This window comes from Pseudophryne corroboree, chromosome 3 (genome assembly GCF_028390025.1).
Source record: "Pseudophryne corroboree isolate aPseCor3 chromosome 3, aPseCor3.hap2, whole genome shotgun sequence".
Lineage (NCBI taxonomy): Eukaryota > Metazoa > Chordata > Amphibia > Anura > Myobatrachidae > Pseudophryne > Pseudophryne corroboree.
The window spans coordinates 200,485,667-200,503,102 of NC_086446.1; the positions used below are offsets into that span (position 1 = coordinate 200,485,667).

Here is a 17,436-nt window from a genome sequence, read left to right on the forward strand (position 1 = left end):
GCAGGGGGACGCTGAACACCCTAGCTCTGGCCCTGCACATACCTCTTATCATTTGGGAGAGGGAATTTAAACTTTGGTGTAAACACAAAAAAAGGGTATCGGCCTGCTGTGTATCACATTGGGAGAAATTTTGTTTATCACAACACTTTGCATATAATGCTGGAGGTGTAACCAGTAACCTCTGAGAGAGATAGTGTCATCCCTACCTTTTTCCCTTGCAGATGGGATGGGTGTGGATTAAAATATTGACAGCCTATAGATAGACAATCAACAATCAATAGGTCGACAGGGTCAAAATGTTGACAGTTAAATAGTTGACATGGACTTACTATAGGTCGACAGGATTAAAAGTTCAACATGCAAATGGTTGACACAGGAAAGGTCAACACATGTACCAAGTGTGTATCCAACCCTCACCCTAACCCTAAAACTCATGATAAACCACGTGTCAATTATTTGCAGGTCACCCCTTTGAACCTGTCGACCTATTGACCCTGTTGACCTATTGACTGTTGACCCATTGGCTGTCTATTTACTGTTTTTCTTCCATCCTTACATCAGATGGAATGCAGACAATGCCTGAAAAGTGCTGTGAACTGCCCAAGTCTGTAAGATTGATGGGATGGTGGTAACAGTCACTAAATATTTGATGGATAAATAAGAAATTGTGTTACTATGACTGAATGTCAGTAGCTAAGTAACGCTGATAATAATGGCTTCAATCAGGCACATTCCCGATTGTGCATCCTGTTACATCCTTTCTAATTAACACATTCTGCTTGTGAAATGTTGCAGCTGAATGCTGTGTACATTCCACAGAGGCTTTCAGAATGTTGATCATCTCTTTCTATCTCTGTCTAATCGGGTGTATGAATCTGAATCAATAACTAAAGAGGGGATGGGAGCAGAGGCGTAGCTAGGTGCCATGGTGCCCGGAGCAAGGGTATGTTTCGGCGCCCCCTCCCCTATACTGAATTGGCAACATGTTACATTTGAAAATAAAAAATATTGAAAAATCCCAAATTGGTGACAGGGTCGGTTCTAGACCTTGTGGATCTCAGGGTGAAAGTTGCTTTTGGACGCCCGTCATGTTTAAAACAGGGACAGTGTGCGCCAAAGGAGCGCAACAAAAATATAGGGGAGGTTATGCCATAGTAGAGCCGCTTATAAATGTTACTCTGTAGCTTCTTATGCAGAGAGAGGTGCTGCAAGAGCAGCCTGGGTCAGAGATGGGGTGCTGCAGCACCCGAGGCAGAAAAAGGTGCTGCAGCAGCCGGGGCAGAGATAGATGCTGCAGCACCTAGGCAGAAAAAGGTGCTGCAGCAGCCGGAACAGAGAGAGAGAGATGCTGCAATAGCTGTGACAAAGAGAAGTGCTGCAGTAGCAAGGGCAGAAAGAGGTGCTGCAGCAGGTGGGGCAGAGAGTGGTATAGCAGGACAAAAGTAATCCTGCTGCACAGCTACAAGCAGACAGTGAGACATATAAGGAGGGCGGAAGAGCTCCGGCATGTGTTGGCTGTCAGTGACTCCTGCTGACTCCTCTGACCTGCCCTGCTCCCTACCTAGTCTCAGAGTCCGAGTCAGTGTGGTATAACGGGCAGAAGGAGGGGGTGAGCAGGTGGCGGTGCGGCTCGCGGAGCTTGCACTCCACTGGAGCCACCTTCGCTACACCCCTGGATGGGAGAATTATAAATATGTCTGTGCCGCTCTAGCAACTATGGGGGTAATTTAGATCTGATTGTATATGTGCTAAATTTAGCATATCTACGATCAGTTTTTCAGACATGCTAGTTCGCCCCTCATGTCTGGCTCTGCCCCTTTCCTCGCACGGGTGCAAAAGCATTGCACGTCAGTAATGCTTTTGCACCCAGTGAGTAGCTCCCTGCTAGCGCAGCTTTTGTGCGGTGGCAGGCAGCTTCCCGCTGCATCCCAAGTCACAGCAGCTGAGTGTGACTTCACACAGCTGACATGGACCACGCCCCGCCAACGGCGTTCTAATGCTGCTTGCACGCCCCCTCCCGCCCCTGCCTTTCAATCAGACAGAGGTGATTGCAGCCCTGAGATGCTTTTAGCATCTCACTGGGCTCCCGGGATGCACAAACACAGTGTGCCCGATGCGCGTGCGCACTCTGCAAAGGGCTTCAGACTGCTATCACTGTCTGTGTCTAAATGTAAATGATGCTGGTATCCATTTACTTAACCCAAGTATCATTATACAGGGGGTCATTCCGAGTAGATCGCTAGCTGAATTTGTTCGCTGCGCAGTGATCAGGCTTAAAAACGGCAGTTCTGCGCATGCGTATGCGGCGCAATGCGCACATACGACATACGGGCACAACGAACAAGGGTTTGCACAGGGTTTAGTGGTGCATTTCAGTCGCACTTGTTGCCGCAGAGTGATTGACATGAAGTGGGCGTTTCTGGGTGGCAACTGACCATTTTCAGGGAGTGTGCGGAAAAACGCAGGTGTGCCAGGAAAAACGCAGGCGTGGCTGGGCGGGGTTGTGACGTCAAATCCGGAACTGAATAGTCTGAAGTGATCGAAAGCGCTGAGTAGGTTTTGAGCTATTCTGAAACTACACAAAATATGTTTGCAGGCGCTCTGCGATACAACCGTTCGCACTTCTGCTAAGCTAAAATACACTCCCAGTGGGCGCCGGCATAGCGTTTGTACGGCTGCTAAAACTAGCTAGCAAGCGATCAACTCGGAATGACCCCCACAGTACAGTAGTTTGCGCCGGTACCATGACAGTCGGCAACTTAACTGCATCCCATATATATATATATATATATATATATATATAAAACGGAGTAGATAATGAATAGTGTAAGGCAGTGAAAAGATGAGTCAGTCCTTATAAAATATAAAGGCAGTCAGCTGCTGGCAGACATGACTGTCCACCATTTCTTAGAACTGATGCAGCCTGTCCTCATTTGGAAAACACGAATTCCATGTCAGTTGGAATATACGGTATGTCAGGCTAACTTTTGTAAAATTCTAATTCACAATATGCAAAAGTAGCAAAACTAAGGTCCTCAAAGTGGGGGTGGGTGCAATGGTCACTGACTCTGCAGCGCACAATTAGCAACGTTCAGTTTACTGCTGTGGTTGATCCAGGGGAATAAAAGCAGTGTAATACCCCTTTCACAAAGCCATAAATTTCCCGGGTTAAAACACATGAACGCGCTTTAACCCGGGATATTTCTTGGTGTGAAAGGGTACAGGGACAAAATCCCGGGATTTCTGTCCCTGCATTTCAACCCTGAAATCGACCAGGGTTGGTCCCGGGATGATCCCTGGACAGTGTGAATGGTGCAGGGACATGTCCCACCTTCCCGAGTTGCATCTGCTGATGCTGATAGGCTATTCAGGGCACTTCCTGGTCTTGTGGTTTTTCTGAGATGCCCATTTTCAGAAAATGCAGGGCCATACCGGGTTCAGTATGAAAGGTGCAGACCCGGGATGTCTCGGCAAAAAATGCTGGTGTGAAAGGTGCCAACCCGGGAATGTGCCTGCATGAGCCCGTGGCAGAATTCCCGGGTTTTGTCCCTGCATTTCTGGTGTGAAAGGGGTATAAGTGTACATTCCTGTGTTACGTCCATACCTCCCAACATGACAACATGACCCTCTCCAGAGGGGGCAAAATGCTCTACTTCTGGACTTTTCTCGTAATTTATGATTGCCGGCACCTGTTCTGAACAGGTTAATGGATAAGAAAGGTATTTTAGCACACGTGATGGCAACCATAAATTAAGAGGGAAGTCCAGGAGCAGAGCATTCTGTCCCTCCTGGAGAGGGTCATGTTGGGAGGTATGAACTTCTGGTGCTGATTTTTTTTTTAAATCAGTCCTAAGACTTACATGCTTTAACTTTTTTTCACAGTATGAGGCCAAAATAGTCAAAGAAAACAGGTGAAACAGGTTTTAGGGATATCCCTGCTTGTGCACAGATGTTAAGGGGGTATACACAGAGAGATCCGTGCTTAATTTCTAAGCAATCTGACTAGATTGCTTAGACCAGAGGTTCTCAAACTCAGTCCTCGGGGGCACACACAGTGCATGTTTTGCAGGTCTCCTCACAGAATAACAAGTGAAATAATTAGCTCCACCTGTGGACCTTTTAAAATGTGTCAGTGAGTAATTAATACACCTGTGCACCTGCTGGGTTACCTGCAAAACATGCACTGTGTGTGCTCCCGAGGACTGAGTTTGAGAACCTCTGACTTAGACATTAAACACAGATCTCTCTGTGTACATGATCACAGCGATAGCATCGCCGGTGCTAGATTGAGCCTGCATGCAGGGTCAATCTAGCACAGTGGTTCTCAAACTCGGTCCTCAGGACCCCACACAGTGCATGTTTTGCAGGTAACCCAGCAAGTGCACAGATGTATTCATTATTCACTGACACATTTTAAAAGGGCCGCAGGTGGAGCTAATTATTCCACTTGTGATTCTGTGAGGAGAGCTGCAAAACATGCACTGTGTGGGGTCCTGAGGACCGAGTTTGAGAACCTGTGATCTAGCACATAGGTCTGCAAACTCGGTCCTCATTACCTCACACAGTGCATGTTTTGCAGGTCTCCTCACAGAATCACAAGTGAAATAATTAGCTCCACCTGCGGCCCTTTTAAAATGTGTCTGTGAGTAATTAATGCACCTGTGCACCTGCTGAGTCACCTGCAAAACATGCACTGTGTGGGGTAATGAGGACCGAGTCTGCAGACCTATGATCTAGCAGGTCGCTCACTTCAGCGCTGTGTGAAGTGAGCGTCACCCCCCTTCTCGCTGAGCAGGGGGAGAGATGTGTGCTGAGCGGTCTGTGATAGATCGCGCAGCACACATCTCTAGGTGTGTACCCCCCTATAACTCCCAACATGACCCTCTCCAGGAGGGACAGAATGCTCTGCTACTGCACTTCACTCTTAATTTATGATTGTCATCACCTTTGGTGAAACACCTTTTTTATCCATTAACCTTTCCAAAACAGGTGCCGGCAATCATAAAGTAAGAGAAAAGTCCAGAAGCAGAACATTCTGTCCCTCCTGGAGAGGGTCATGTTGGGAGGTATGATACCCAGTGTCGGACTGGGGCATGAAGGGCCCACCGGGGGAATGCAGTTATAGGGGGCCATACTTAGGGGTGTGGCCAGCCTACAAAGGGGGTGTGGCCAGCCTCCCAAGAGGCTTGAAATACACAATAGTTTAGTGCATATCTACCATGTATAATACAAGTGCACAGTCTGGAACCTGATCCCTAGAGGAAGGAGTGGGCTCTCAGGCAGTGGGGCCTACCGGTGGTTTCCCTGGTACCCCTGTGGGCCAGTCCGACCCTGATGATACCTGTATAATCAAACTGACTGAGTTACTAATTAAGGAGCAGTTGTATTAAGCCTGGAGAAGTAATAAAGCAGTGATAAGTGGAAGGTGATAATGCACCAGCCAATCAGCTCCTAACTGTCAATTTACATATTTGGGCAGTTTGGCTGGTGAATTATCACCTTGCACTTTTCACTGCTTTATCACTTCTCCAGGATTAATACATCTGCCCCTAAGCCACCTATGCCTAAGCATGGATATCCTTTAAAACCTGAACTGTGGGGGTGCCTTGAGGACAGTGCTTGGGAACCCCCTTATTGGACATTTCAATCACATTGCAACAAGTGGGATACAGTTATGAAACAGAACACTGAGCCGGTCTGCATAGGCACAAAGCGAAAATAAGCTTATTATTTTGGGATGCGGTCAATTTACCTACAGTCAAAATCCCGACAGTTAAAATCCTGACAGTCAAAATCCTGACAACCATTGACCTATGGTCAAAATCCCAACAAGGTCAAACTCCTGACATGTTCAAAATACCGATATGTAAAATACAGACATGGTCAAAATACCGACATTTAAAATGTATGTGAAATGTTAGTATGTGAAATGTTGGTATTTTGACCTTGTCAGTATTTTGACCTTGTTGGGATTTTGATAGTCGGTCAAACACATATGCCCCGGCACTCCAATAACCTGCCTAGGTCGTGCTGTGCTCCGGTGCCCTCCTTAAGGGGATTGCACCTCTACATATGCAGTGTTTAGAGCAGTGATGGGGAACTTTCGGCCCTCCAGCTGTTGTTGAACTACACATCCCAGCATGCCCTGCAACAATTTTAGCATGGCCAAATAGCAAAACTGTAGCAAGGCATGCTGGGATGTGTAGTTCAACAACAGCTGGGGGGCCGAAGGTTCCCCATCCCTGGTTTAGAGGGAGGCGGCACTCTGGAGACTGTAAATTGGCAAATCTCATCAAACAGCAGTGTTTATTCGGTGTGTATATACATATATATATATATAGAATTTTATATATATATATATATATATATATATATATATCACTGAGCAGTTGTATTGTTGCATAACAATAAAAATGAATAAAATTAAGATACATGGGCATCCTCAGCTGTGTATCTGAGTAAACCTGATACATTTGACAGGTGTAGGAGGGAAAATACATTAAAACCTTGTGCACATGTCGGGCTGGCTGTAATCAATACAAATATAGTGCTTTCAAGTATTCGGCAAGATCTCCAGCTGCATTAATAGTCCAATTAAAGATGGTAAACTACAAAACAAAAATGCTATTCATATAACGTGCAAATTATCGTGGTCATTAAAAGAATTATTTTTTTCTCTAGGCTGCAAATGTTGCCTTTTTACATATGAACAGCTTTATGACAAACATTTAATGACAGAGTTATATCAGTATTTATGTTGGTAAAATGTCAGGTAGTTAAAGGGTTAAGTTTTTTTTTTTTTTTTTTTTTAAAGCTTTCTGTACTTTAAATCCCATGCTGAATACGTGTTTCTTTAGCAGCAATAGGCTATTCCAGCTGTGTTAAGTTCAACTTCAGAGTTGTCATACAATATTTTACTTTTAACGTATCCATGTATATCTGGAGCTGGCAAATTACCAGAGGCTGCAACCACTCTCCTGATAGAGATCCCACAGGTCTCTGTATAATGTCTCTTCTCAGGGTGTATTAGACCACAGACATTTATTGTATTAGCATACCTTACACATACTGTAGGATGGTCTTAAAACCTGCTTTAAAAAAAAGGTTTTCCCAGACAATTCCAGTGGGATATTCCCTGGATCATTTATTTATCTTGTACGCATTAAGAAACTACCATTAGGCATTAGTGGGAGGTGCTTTTTTCCTTTATGCTCTCCCAGAGCCCAGTCTGCCTCTTGCTCTGCTAGAGGCATATTCAATTGATGCTGTAAAGGCTGGAGAAAACTGCTTACTATTCCATTCACTTATTTGAAGCCACATTACAAATGGATGTTTGCCTATATGTACATCTGCATCTGTACATGCATTCGGATGCTGTTTTTTCTCCCCTATGGCTTATTTTGTCTTCTGTTAAATGATTTTGCTGGTGTCTATACAGCTACTGCTGCTGGCTTACAGAGCTCAGACTCTCCTTAGCTCTAGCTTCGGATTGGTCTCTCTCTTAAAGTGCTGGCCAAGGGTTGGTTGCAGGGACTGCTGAATAACAGGTGCATTTTGCTGCTCTGTCGCCTTTGAAAGAAGCAGCCGAGGAACGCTGGTGCATCTGTTCTGTGGATGGAGAGAAGCAAGGAAGAGGGAAGGCAGCTCATGTGTGCAGGAATGTGGCAAATCAAATAGACAAGGGGACACACTCGGATGCTGGGTGGAAAAAAGAAGGCTGGTGTATTCCTATGGAGAGCAGAAGAGAGAGAGAGAGGAGAAAAGTGTAGAGATGCGAGGATGAATATAATGTTAATGCCTGGATGGAATGATTTTTTTTAGCTGATTCAGCAGCTGCTTCTGGCATTCTGCTCTGTACAAAAATATAATGGAGGAATTGTTTGTTGTTAGCTATCTGTGACATTTGAATGCTAATAATTTTGCCCCTTCCTTGTTGGGAGCCAAATTAAATGCTGATGATCCAGCTTCTCAACGCTAATGTATTTTGGAGGGTGAAAGGAATATAGGATGAGTGAAGTGGCTGCTTCCACCTCACCACCTGTACGTCCGGCAGCTGCTGAAGAGGCTGCAGGTGGAAACACTACAGAAGAGGAGGATGGAGCACCAAACCCTCGGGAGGTGCAGTGTAGTGACTGCATTGTATGGAACAGGCAGCAAACGTGGCTATGTGTAGTGCCTCTGTTAATTGGATTCATTGGCTTGGGTCTGAGCTTGATGCTTCTAAAGTGGATCGTAGTGGGATCTGTAAAGGATTATGTCCCGACCGATTTAATGGATTCCAAGGGTATTGGCCAGGACCCCATTTTCCTTTCAAAACCGAGCTCTTTTCCAAAAAGTATGGAGACTACAACTACTACAACCACAACCAGGACTCCTAATCAAATTAGCACTCGTTTAACTACCACCACTCGGGCCCCCACTCGTATCCCAGCAAGCAGAGTACCTATCCGGGCAAACCCTAGAACAACTACTGTGCGCCATACAGTCGCCCCTCCTACAATTATCTCTACCACTGGCCCTCTTAGTACGACCACTTTTGTTTCACGCCCACTACCAGGGACCCCCACCACCCAGCCAATGCCCATCTGGCCCACTGCGGAATATTCTACCTCTTCCTACAAAATTTATCTCCACGTTTCCACCCAATCTCATTTTCAGGAGTCTACAACTAGCACCCCGGAAACTACCACTATGCCCAAACATCGTAAGTAGAATATGACAAAAAGAAATTAATAAATGAAATAAATAATATCACAAGCTGTCCTGTAATACTGATTTGGGTGTGGAAGGGCTGAGTAATATGTAAAAGAATCTGTGAAGGAAACATTGGAATGAATCAATTCTCCTGGGTTAAGAGTTTTTACCTTAACTCTTTAAGTGCTGGAGAGTATCTGCCAACACTATTTGGCAGCAATGTGCAGTAGTCTGAAGCAGTTAAGGGGTTAAGATTTTTTCCCCTTATGCTACAGTAAAATGACTGCACTGTCACTGCAGATATGCTTAATGTTTTGGTTAAGTTACCGACTGATGACAATACAAGATGAAATTACAAGATCTTTGCTATACAAGTGATGCATGTTCAATCCTGCAGCAAGGCTGAAAATCCCACTGTCCGGAAGGTGTAAAATCTCTGCAATGAGAAAAATAGCAATGATCCGATAGTGTTGATGTGAAAATGAAGCCAGCATACAGTCATTATCCTGTTTTTCTCTTCATATAGATGATCCAGCTGACTAATTAAAGATCTTGATTGTAATGTATTTAGAGTCCTCCATTAACTATCGTATCTATTATGTGACTACATGCTGTAGAGGTTTATGCATGACAATCACCTGAAATCCTAATACATATAAAATGTTGAACAGTTATAATTAGACATTTTTTATACCAAGCCAGCAAATGTGTTTATGATTCATGAGAAAAACAGGAATATAAGACAGGGATAGATCTTCCTATTCACTGACATGATGTGGCTCGTGATCTATTTTGGCATTTTTTGTGTGTTTATTAAGCTGTATATGGTGGCTTTTAGAGTATAAAAATAACAGTGTTGTTCCAGTGGATGATGGCTGTACTTTGAGATGAAAACCTTGCAACCTATGAAGGTTATTTGGGACAAGGACAATGAAGGAAGTCCAGAAGAAACATACTGTAGCCATTAATAAATAAGATTATTATTATTATTATTATTATTATTATTATTATTTATTTTACTGCTATGATAGGGATTTTAGAAATCCTTTGATATGCCTTCTAGATATTTATGTCTGTGAAAGCCATTGAGTATAATTTTTTTTACAGGTTAATCCCATCTGTGTCTCTGGGATGATAATCTGTGATTATTTTGCTAGAGGATTCATTTATAACATTTATTAATTCCAAGATTTTTTTATTATTATTGTATTAAATCCATTTGTTCTAAAAGGATACATATAAACCCATCTGAAGAGAATATGTTACTGACCTAGAGGGAAATTGGGAGAAGCTGTTGGTAAATTACCACAGCAAACAAGGCAATAAATCTACACCAGTGGCCAGGAAAGGCATTTTCAGACGATTTATATGCAGGGAGGGAGGGAGAATTGTTGCAAGCATTGAGATAATCTGTTAATGACCGATAAACTGCAATGCATCTACACTATCTGTGTTGTTACTTGGATTTGACTTTCATCTTCATGGCATTTTGCTGGGTATCATTTCACTTCACTCAATTTTTGCCCCAGTGGTGTGTGGACAATCTCCAGTATAACACAGGCCACAGCAGAAATACTGTAAATTAGTCAGTCAGTGTTCTTGTTAATTGTGTAAGACATTAAAATAGTGTACTTCAGTCATTAAAATGTGTGTAATGTCTAGGAATGAATTCTTATTTTATGCACTGCCAATGTTTGCTTATCAGGTAATTTATATGATTTTTTTATTTTATTTTTCCATGGGAGAAAAACATGTTTTTAAATGAATTAACGGGAACAGCTGTCATTTTGCTTATATTATTTTGCTAAAGCTTGTTTAACGTTCTATTTCGTATCAGTGATCATGATGTGGGAGGACCTTCACTCTGAAGCCTTAATTCTGTGTATCACTGTTGTGTAGAGACTAGACAGAATTCTGATTTAATAAATACTTAATGGAGAGATGGCAACACCCTCTGTTGTGAGAAAATCAAATGCAAATGGCAGCAAGCCGACTCATAGAACAACTGCAACAGATTAGTAATCTCATTTTGGTCACTGAGCTTTCAGGAGGCAGGCGAGAGTGGTTAACTCAAGATGAATTTTAAGAAGTACAGAGAAGAGCAGGCATTGACCATGGGCAGAGCAGTAGTAGTACTTCTGCAAGCCACAGAATAAATAGAATGCATACTCTACTAGGGTGGCTACAGTTTGTATGGGGCTTGTGCTCTCTTGAGCACATATGGGATGTTCTGATTCATTTAATCTTTGTCAGAGGAAACATTTCAGCACTAGGACACATGACATGCTGCTTTTATTTTGCCTAATTGTCAAGGAGTAGCATATGGAAATGTGGATCTACCAAGGGGATAATCTGCATCTATCCCTTGCTCTAGTGGTGCACGATGCATAGGGTGAAAAAGCCTATTGTGAAATCTTGTGTATTCCTTTGAGTTCCTCTCTCATTGTTCCAGCTGCTGTTAAAATGATAGTTATCATGGATCCTGCTCTGTCGTGTGAATACAGATAAAAAGCAACCAGTCTGCTGTCCTTCACCTTCAGATAGTCGATACTCCAGGCTTTGAGATAGACAGTTTGTACTAGTTCCTATGTATCATGCTTTCCTCATCTTTTAGACGTAAGCTCTGTAGCAGTACTGTACTTCATCATGATGAAATTGTTTGATCATCGAGACTGGGGTGTATTGGTCAAGTTGCTGCTTGCAAATGTGGATTGCTAAAGACAAAAAAGAAAGTTAGCTAATGCTTGACTAAATCATCCCTCATGCTAAATGTATGGGAGAACTCTGAACTGCTGACAATCCTATAGTTCAAAAATAAATAAACTGCCTATTGAAAAGATGATCCTTGGTCAAAACAGATTACCATAACAGTAGATATACTTACAATTCATAATTATGTCCTAAATTATTAAACCAAACTATTAAAGCGCCAAATATGTTAAATGTGTTACACTGTAGATATTCAAATACATTCGCTAGGCTTGTTACACTGCCTTTCATTTGTATAGTAGATCCTTCCTGAAGCTTTCAGTATATTACATTAATACTACACATTCATGCTAGATAGACTATTTACTGTAGATATTGTTGTTTAGATGGGCAGTGCCACCTTACCTAAGTAATATGCTTAATTAATATGTGATTACCAATAAAGGTTTTGTTTTAGAAAACATCATGCATAGTATATTAAGAATAAGAGCATGTGTGTTATATAAACCACCAGGGGTAGTCATCACTCTTTTTGATTGCTTTGTTGCCATAATGGTATGCTGGATACTTGGCTTGGAACTGTATTTAGTTTGAAGGAAGGATTTATAATTGGGTTTTTTAGTGTACTGCTGGATTGCTACATTACTTTGTAAAAGAAGTCCAGAGACAATCAAAAATGGATATAATTGTCAGTGGTTATTGTAATGCACAGTGTCTACATTGAATATTGGCACTAGAAATTGTAATTATTTGTATACAAAATGCATAGCTATAAAAGTAATAATAAAGGTCTACAGCATCAGTGATCTTTCCACTGATGAACATCCTGGTCATTTATAATTGAAAAAAAGGAAAATGATGTCAATATGATTCTTATAGTATGTTCCTGGAGGTTATCAAAGCAGAACCAACTTAAATAAAATGAACTGTATCCCACAGGACTTGTAGTTTTCTATCATGGCAAAGGATGGAACCGCAGATTTTGCTTCAGCTAAGACATGAATACTTTACAACAGCTGTGGTAGAGGAAAAAACCTTACCTGCCATGTTTGTCAAAGGTAAAGGGTTTGAGACAAAGCCTGGCGGGGAAGTGGAGACAACACATCTATAAGGCCTTAAGGGGCAAGCAAAATCAAGACTGTTCCAAGCTGAATCTTATTAATGTGACTAACAGAATTTTGCTAAAGTCATCAGGCGACGTGACTGTTTCTTGATGTATACTCTTTTATTCTATGATAGTGTGATAATATATATATTCCAAGTTTAGTTCACACTCACGTTTTATATTTTCATGCAGGGATGGCATCCAATGAGGGAACAACCAAAAAATGTATTCCACTCCAGTGTAGATATGGTATAGATGGGAGCACTCACCAGTCTTTATTCCAGAATCTTTATTAATCAGACAGTCATCATGACAAATGAACCATCAACGTTTCGGTCCCTACAATGTTTTGGTCCTGGTAAGGAACGAAACGTTGATGCTTCATTTGTCATGATGACTGTCTGAATAATAAAGATTCTGGAATAAAGACTGGTGAGTGCTCCCATCTATACCATATCTATATATCTATAGCTATATATATATATATATATATATATATACATACATATTACTCAATACAGTAGCTCTCTGTGTACTATCAAGTTATAATCATGTATTGATTTGCAGATGGTATAAAGTATTTTTATATTATTGACTAAAATTTATTACACTAAAGTCATTCAGATAAAACACTGCATCACTGCACTGAAGTCATGAGTACAATGACTGACAAGGGCCCTATCCGTACTTGCCTACCTGACCCTCTCCATGAGGGAGAAAATGCTCTGTTGCTGGACTTTCCTGGTAATGTATAACTGCCATCACCTGTGGTGAAACACCTTTCTTATCAATTAACTAGCTCACCACAGGTGATGGCAATCATACATTACCAGGAAAGTCCAGGAACAGAGCATTTTCTCCCTCATGGAGAGGGTCAGGTAGACAAGTATGGCCCTATCTGTGTAAAGTTTGGATACTATCCCTGTGTTGGCATAGGTTTCATTCTGGTTCTCTAGTTTCTTCACACAACCCTCTAAAAGTTTACTGATATCTAAAAATAAAAACGTGTGTGCGTGTATACTTGTGTATTAGGGAATGCAAAGTGTAAGCTTCAATAGGGCAGGTACTAATGGTGAGGTCTTTTGGATTTAACCTCACTGATTTTGGAAACGCCCTCTTTGTGGTAGTTGGTAAGGGGAGTGGGGTTGTAAGAGGACCAAATCCATATTGTAAACTTTGGCAGAAATTGGCCTCCTTTAGGCTTATGGTGAAAGGATGATCTCTTCTGCCTCATGGGCCCTTTAGCTCCAGAGGCCAGGGATTGAAGTGTGCTTTCTCTATTTGGAAAGGGGCAGAAGTATTGGATTACATCATAATGTTTACTCTGACCCCTGGTGCACAGTGCCATTCTATTTTACAAAGACAAAACACATCTGTATTTTTGTGTAAGGGAAAATAGTTTGTAAAATTCTATTGGACAGGGCTAAAATGCTGGAACAATGGCCCTCATTCCGAGTTGTTCGCTCGTTCTTTTTCATCGCATCGCAGTGAAAATCCGCTTAGTACGCATGCGCAAAGTTCGCACTGCGACTGCGCCAAGTAACTTTACTATGAAGAAAGTATTTTTACTCACGGCTTTTTCTTCGCTCCGGCGATCGTAATGTGATTGACAGGAAATGGGTGTTACTGGGCGGAAACACGGCGTTTCAGGGGCGTGTGGCTGAAAACGCTACCGTTTCCGGAAAAAACGCAGGAGTGGCCGGAGAAACGGTGGGAGTGCCTGGGCGAACGCTGGGTGTGTTTGTGACGTCAACCAGGAACGACAAGCACTGAACTGATCGCACAGGCAGAGTAAGTCTGGAGCTACTCTGAAACTGCTAAGTAGTTAGTAATCGCAATATTGCGAATACATCGGTCGCAATTTTAAGAAGCTAAGATTCACTCCCAGTAGGCGGCGGCTTAGCGTGTGTAACTCTGCTAAATTCGCCTTGCGACCGATCAACTCGGAATGAGGGCCAATGTTCCCCTGATTTGAGTGCTAATTCAGACCTGATCGCTGCTGTGTGTTTTCACACAGCAGGCGATCAGATCTGAACTGTGTATGCGCCGCAGTGCCCATGTACATGCAAGAGATGCTTTCGGCTTCTCAGCCCAGAGATCTCCTCTGACTGATTAACAGGCAGAGGCATTGGCTGGGCGGGAGGGGGCGGGCCAGCGGCATTCGGACGCCATTTTTGGTGCACGGTCCGGGCAAACCAGGTGTGCCCGGACAGTGCAGGAGGGGGGCGTGTCGGCTGTGTGATGTCACACGCAGCTGCTGTGACCTGGGATGCGACAAGTAGCTCCCTGCCAGCGCCCAGGAGCTGTGCATGTAGGGAGCTACTTGTCAAGTACAAAAGCATCGCCGCTGTGTGATGCTTTTGTACTTGTGCCGAGGGGGGGGGGGCGGTAGGGCCCTGTGCTGGGCGTCCCCCGCCACATTTAGCACATCTACGATCAACTCTGAATTACCCCCTTGAGCGGGCCTTGGGCAGTGCAGATATTTTACCAGATGAGCTAAGGACAAGAGATATATAAAATAGACAATTCTAGTAGTACGCACAAGCAAAATAAAAAGCAGCTACGTGGGTTCAATATTCTACTTAAAAGTATCCTCTCACCTTCACCAAATATGTGCCAAAAAAAGTTTGAATAGAACTTATCCAGTGCTACGACATATGTAGGTCGTTCATGAATATACCAGTTCGGATAGAGCAGAAGTCATATCTCACATTGTACTTCTTATTAGGCTCATTCAGATATACCCAAAATAGAAGGGATAAGCAAATCTAGTGAAGTACTTTTTAATAATTGAAAAACTTCATGACAAAAGCAAAGAACATATAAACTCCACACATATCACTGTTATTTCAAAGTGGCCACATTTTGACAATTACCAGATGGATATTAACTGTTTTTAAGCAGTTCAGAGTGCACTTGAAACAGTGTAAGTCCTGAGTTCTCCCACTGTTGCAGGCTCAGATGTTAACCACCTGGTCTCGTCTCAATAATGCCACCTGGTAATCCTGTAAAGGTCCAATGCGTTTCCACCCCAACTGGGGTCTTTCTTATGGTCCAAAATAGATTGTGGTATCAGTGCTCACCAGCCCCCGTTTTATACACTGAATCACCAATCAAGCATCACTGGGCGCAGCTGATCACAATACATACAGTAGATCAACGAAAAGTCCCAAGGTTCCTCGCTGCGCCCTTTGAGAAAAGGTAATTCTTAAGCCACCAGTGGCATTCCATATTCGCTTTATTATATGTAAAGTTTGTTGAAGTGTCTCACCGTTTCTACATACAGTAGCAAAATAGACAAATACACAATCTGCTGCTCTTAGACAATGAAAATAGCTGCTGATTGAGATAAGAAGTGGAAACATTTCACACGCCATGTCACGTCATCATACCATATTATTGTTTAAATATGTTCTTTTGTGAATCCACCAATATGAACAATAATTTTTTATTGTTAATTAGGAGATCTTATTTCTATGCTGTCCCAGATGGCAACTGACAACAAAGATAGTGCTGATAGCATGTTTGACAGATTTATTTAAGCGTAATCACCAAAGATATTTGTAGCTATATTTTTGAGCTGAGTAATGCAGAGTCTTTGATGTATATTCAATATGTGGTTTGTTTGTTCTTTAAAAGTTGCAAGGATTGCAATTGGTGACTTATAATTTTCTTAGAACACTGCAGGGATTGTAGAGCAAATCCCTCTATATAAGAGTCCTGATAGTTAGATGATCTAGTCAAAGTGTCTTCCAGTTCCTACAGTACTCAGTCTTTGCAATGCAAGCAATTTAATGGCTTCCTATCAAGAACCATGTTTTATTAGTAATACATGCATTTGTATTTTAGATTTAATAATGATCTATTACTGACATTTTGCCTAGTGAACGACAGTTTATACATTTAATCTATGTTGGGAATATATAATGCCCTATAAAAATGTGGCTAACACAGCATGTCATCTTTATGTTGTCTTTATATTAATGTTATTTATAACATCTTAAAAATCCACTGTACATCTAATCCGCAAAGGAAAAAATAAATGAATGCCACATCCAACCTGATTCGAATTTAAATACTGTCTTTCATGAAGTGCATGCCTCAATTAGCTGTGAGTTTTAGCATGAGGAATCACCTACGCCCCAGGACAGAAATGAGTTTCACAGATTAATATTATAATATAATATTATAACCCTATACAGGCAGTCACCCATAGACCCATATGTCAGACTTTTTAAAGGGGCAATCAATTACAAAGCAAAACCGTGCCTTGTAAGTGATTTCCCCTTTAAAAAAATGTCTGAGTTCAGCCGGCATTCCACACTGCTGCCGAACTCCAGTGGCATTACATCCGGCTACAAGTGTTACTGACTAGATTTATCAAGCATGATCGCTGTAATATCTCATTCTAAAATGCTTTACTCTTTGAATAAAGTGTTTTTATAAATAATACAGGTCTTTTTATAATATATATGACTTATGAAAGTAAAAACTTTTTTTCCCTCCATTACCAGCACCAAAATCTCAGACTGGCATTACTGGCCTGAGGAGGCAGTAGATTATCTCTTATTGCTTTGGGACAGCAGTGCTGAGGTAGTTGAGCATCTCTCGGTTGCTCCGGAAATGGTGTTTTGATACATTTTGGTGATTATTCTTATTGAGGCAGAAATAGGTCCATTATCTAAAAATAAGGGACTTACAGCACTTAACACACGTCAGGAATGAGTCCCGCATAGCTGAACATTGTACTCACACAAACGGGCATAGATCTACAGCAAACTCAGATGCATATTTAAACTACAGTGCATGTGCTTTAGGGGTCTATTCATGAAGCAAGGAAAAGGCTGGAGAAGTGAGCCAGTGGAGAAGTTGCCCATGACAACCAATCAGCATTGAAGTAACCTTTATAATTTGCATACTATACAATT

General features: G+C 42.1%; 1 protein-coding gene across 1 annotated transcript in view; it reads left to right on the plus strand.

Moving 5' to 3' along the window:
* The first annotated feature begins 7,231 nt into the window (after positions 1-7,231).
* The window catches only part of NRG3 (neuregulin 3), a 1,181,107-nt gene continuing 1,170,902 nt past the window's right edge, over positions 7,232-17,436 (plus strand). Inside the window, exon 1 of the mRNA XM_063958773.1 lies at positions 7,232-8,704. Within this exon, the coding sequence (XP_063814843.1) occupies positions 8,008-8,704 (697 nt within the window). The 5' untranslated portion in view covers positions 7,232-8,007. The remainder of the gene's footprint in view (positions 8,705-17,436) is intronic.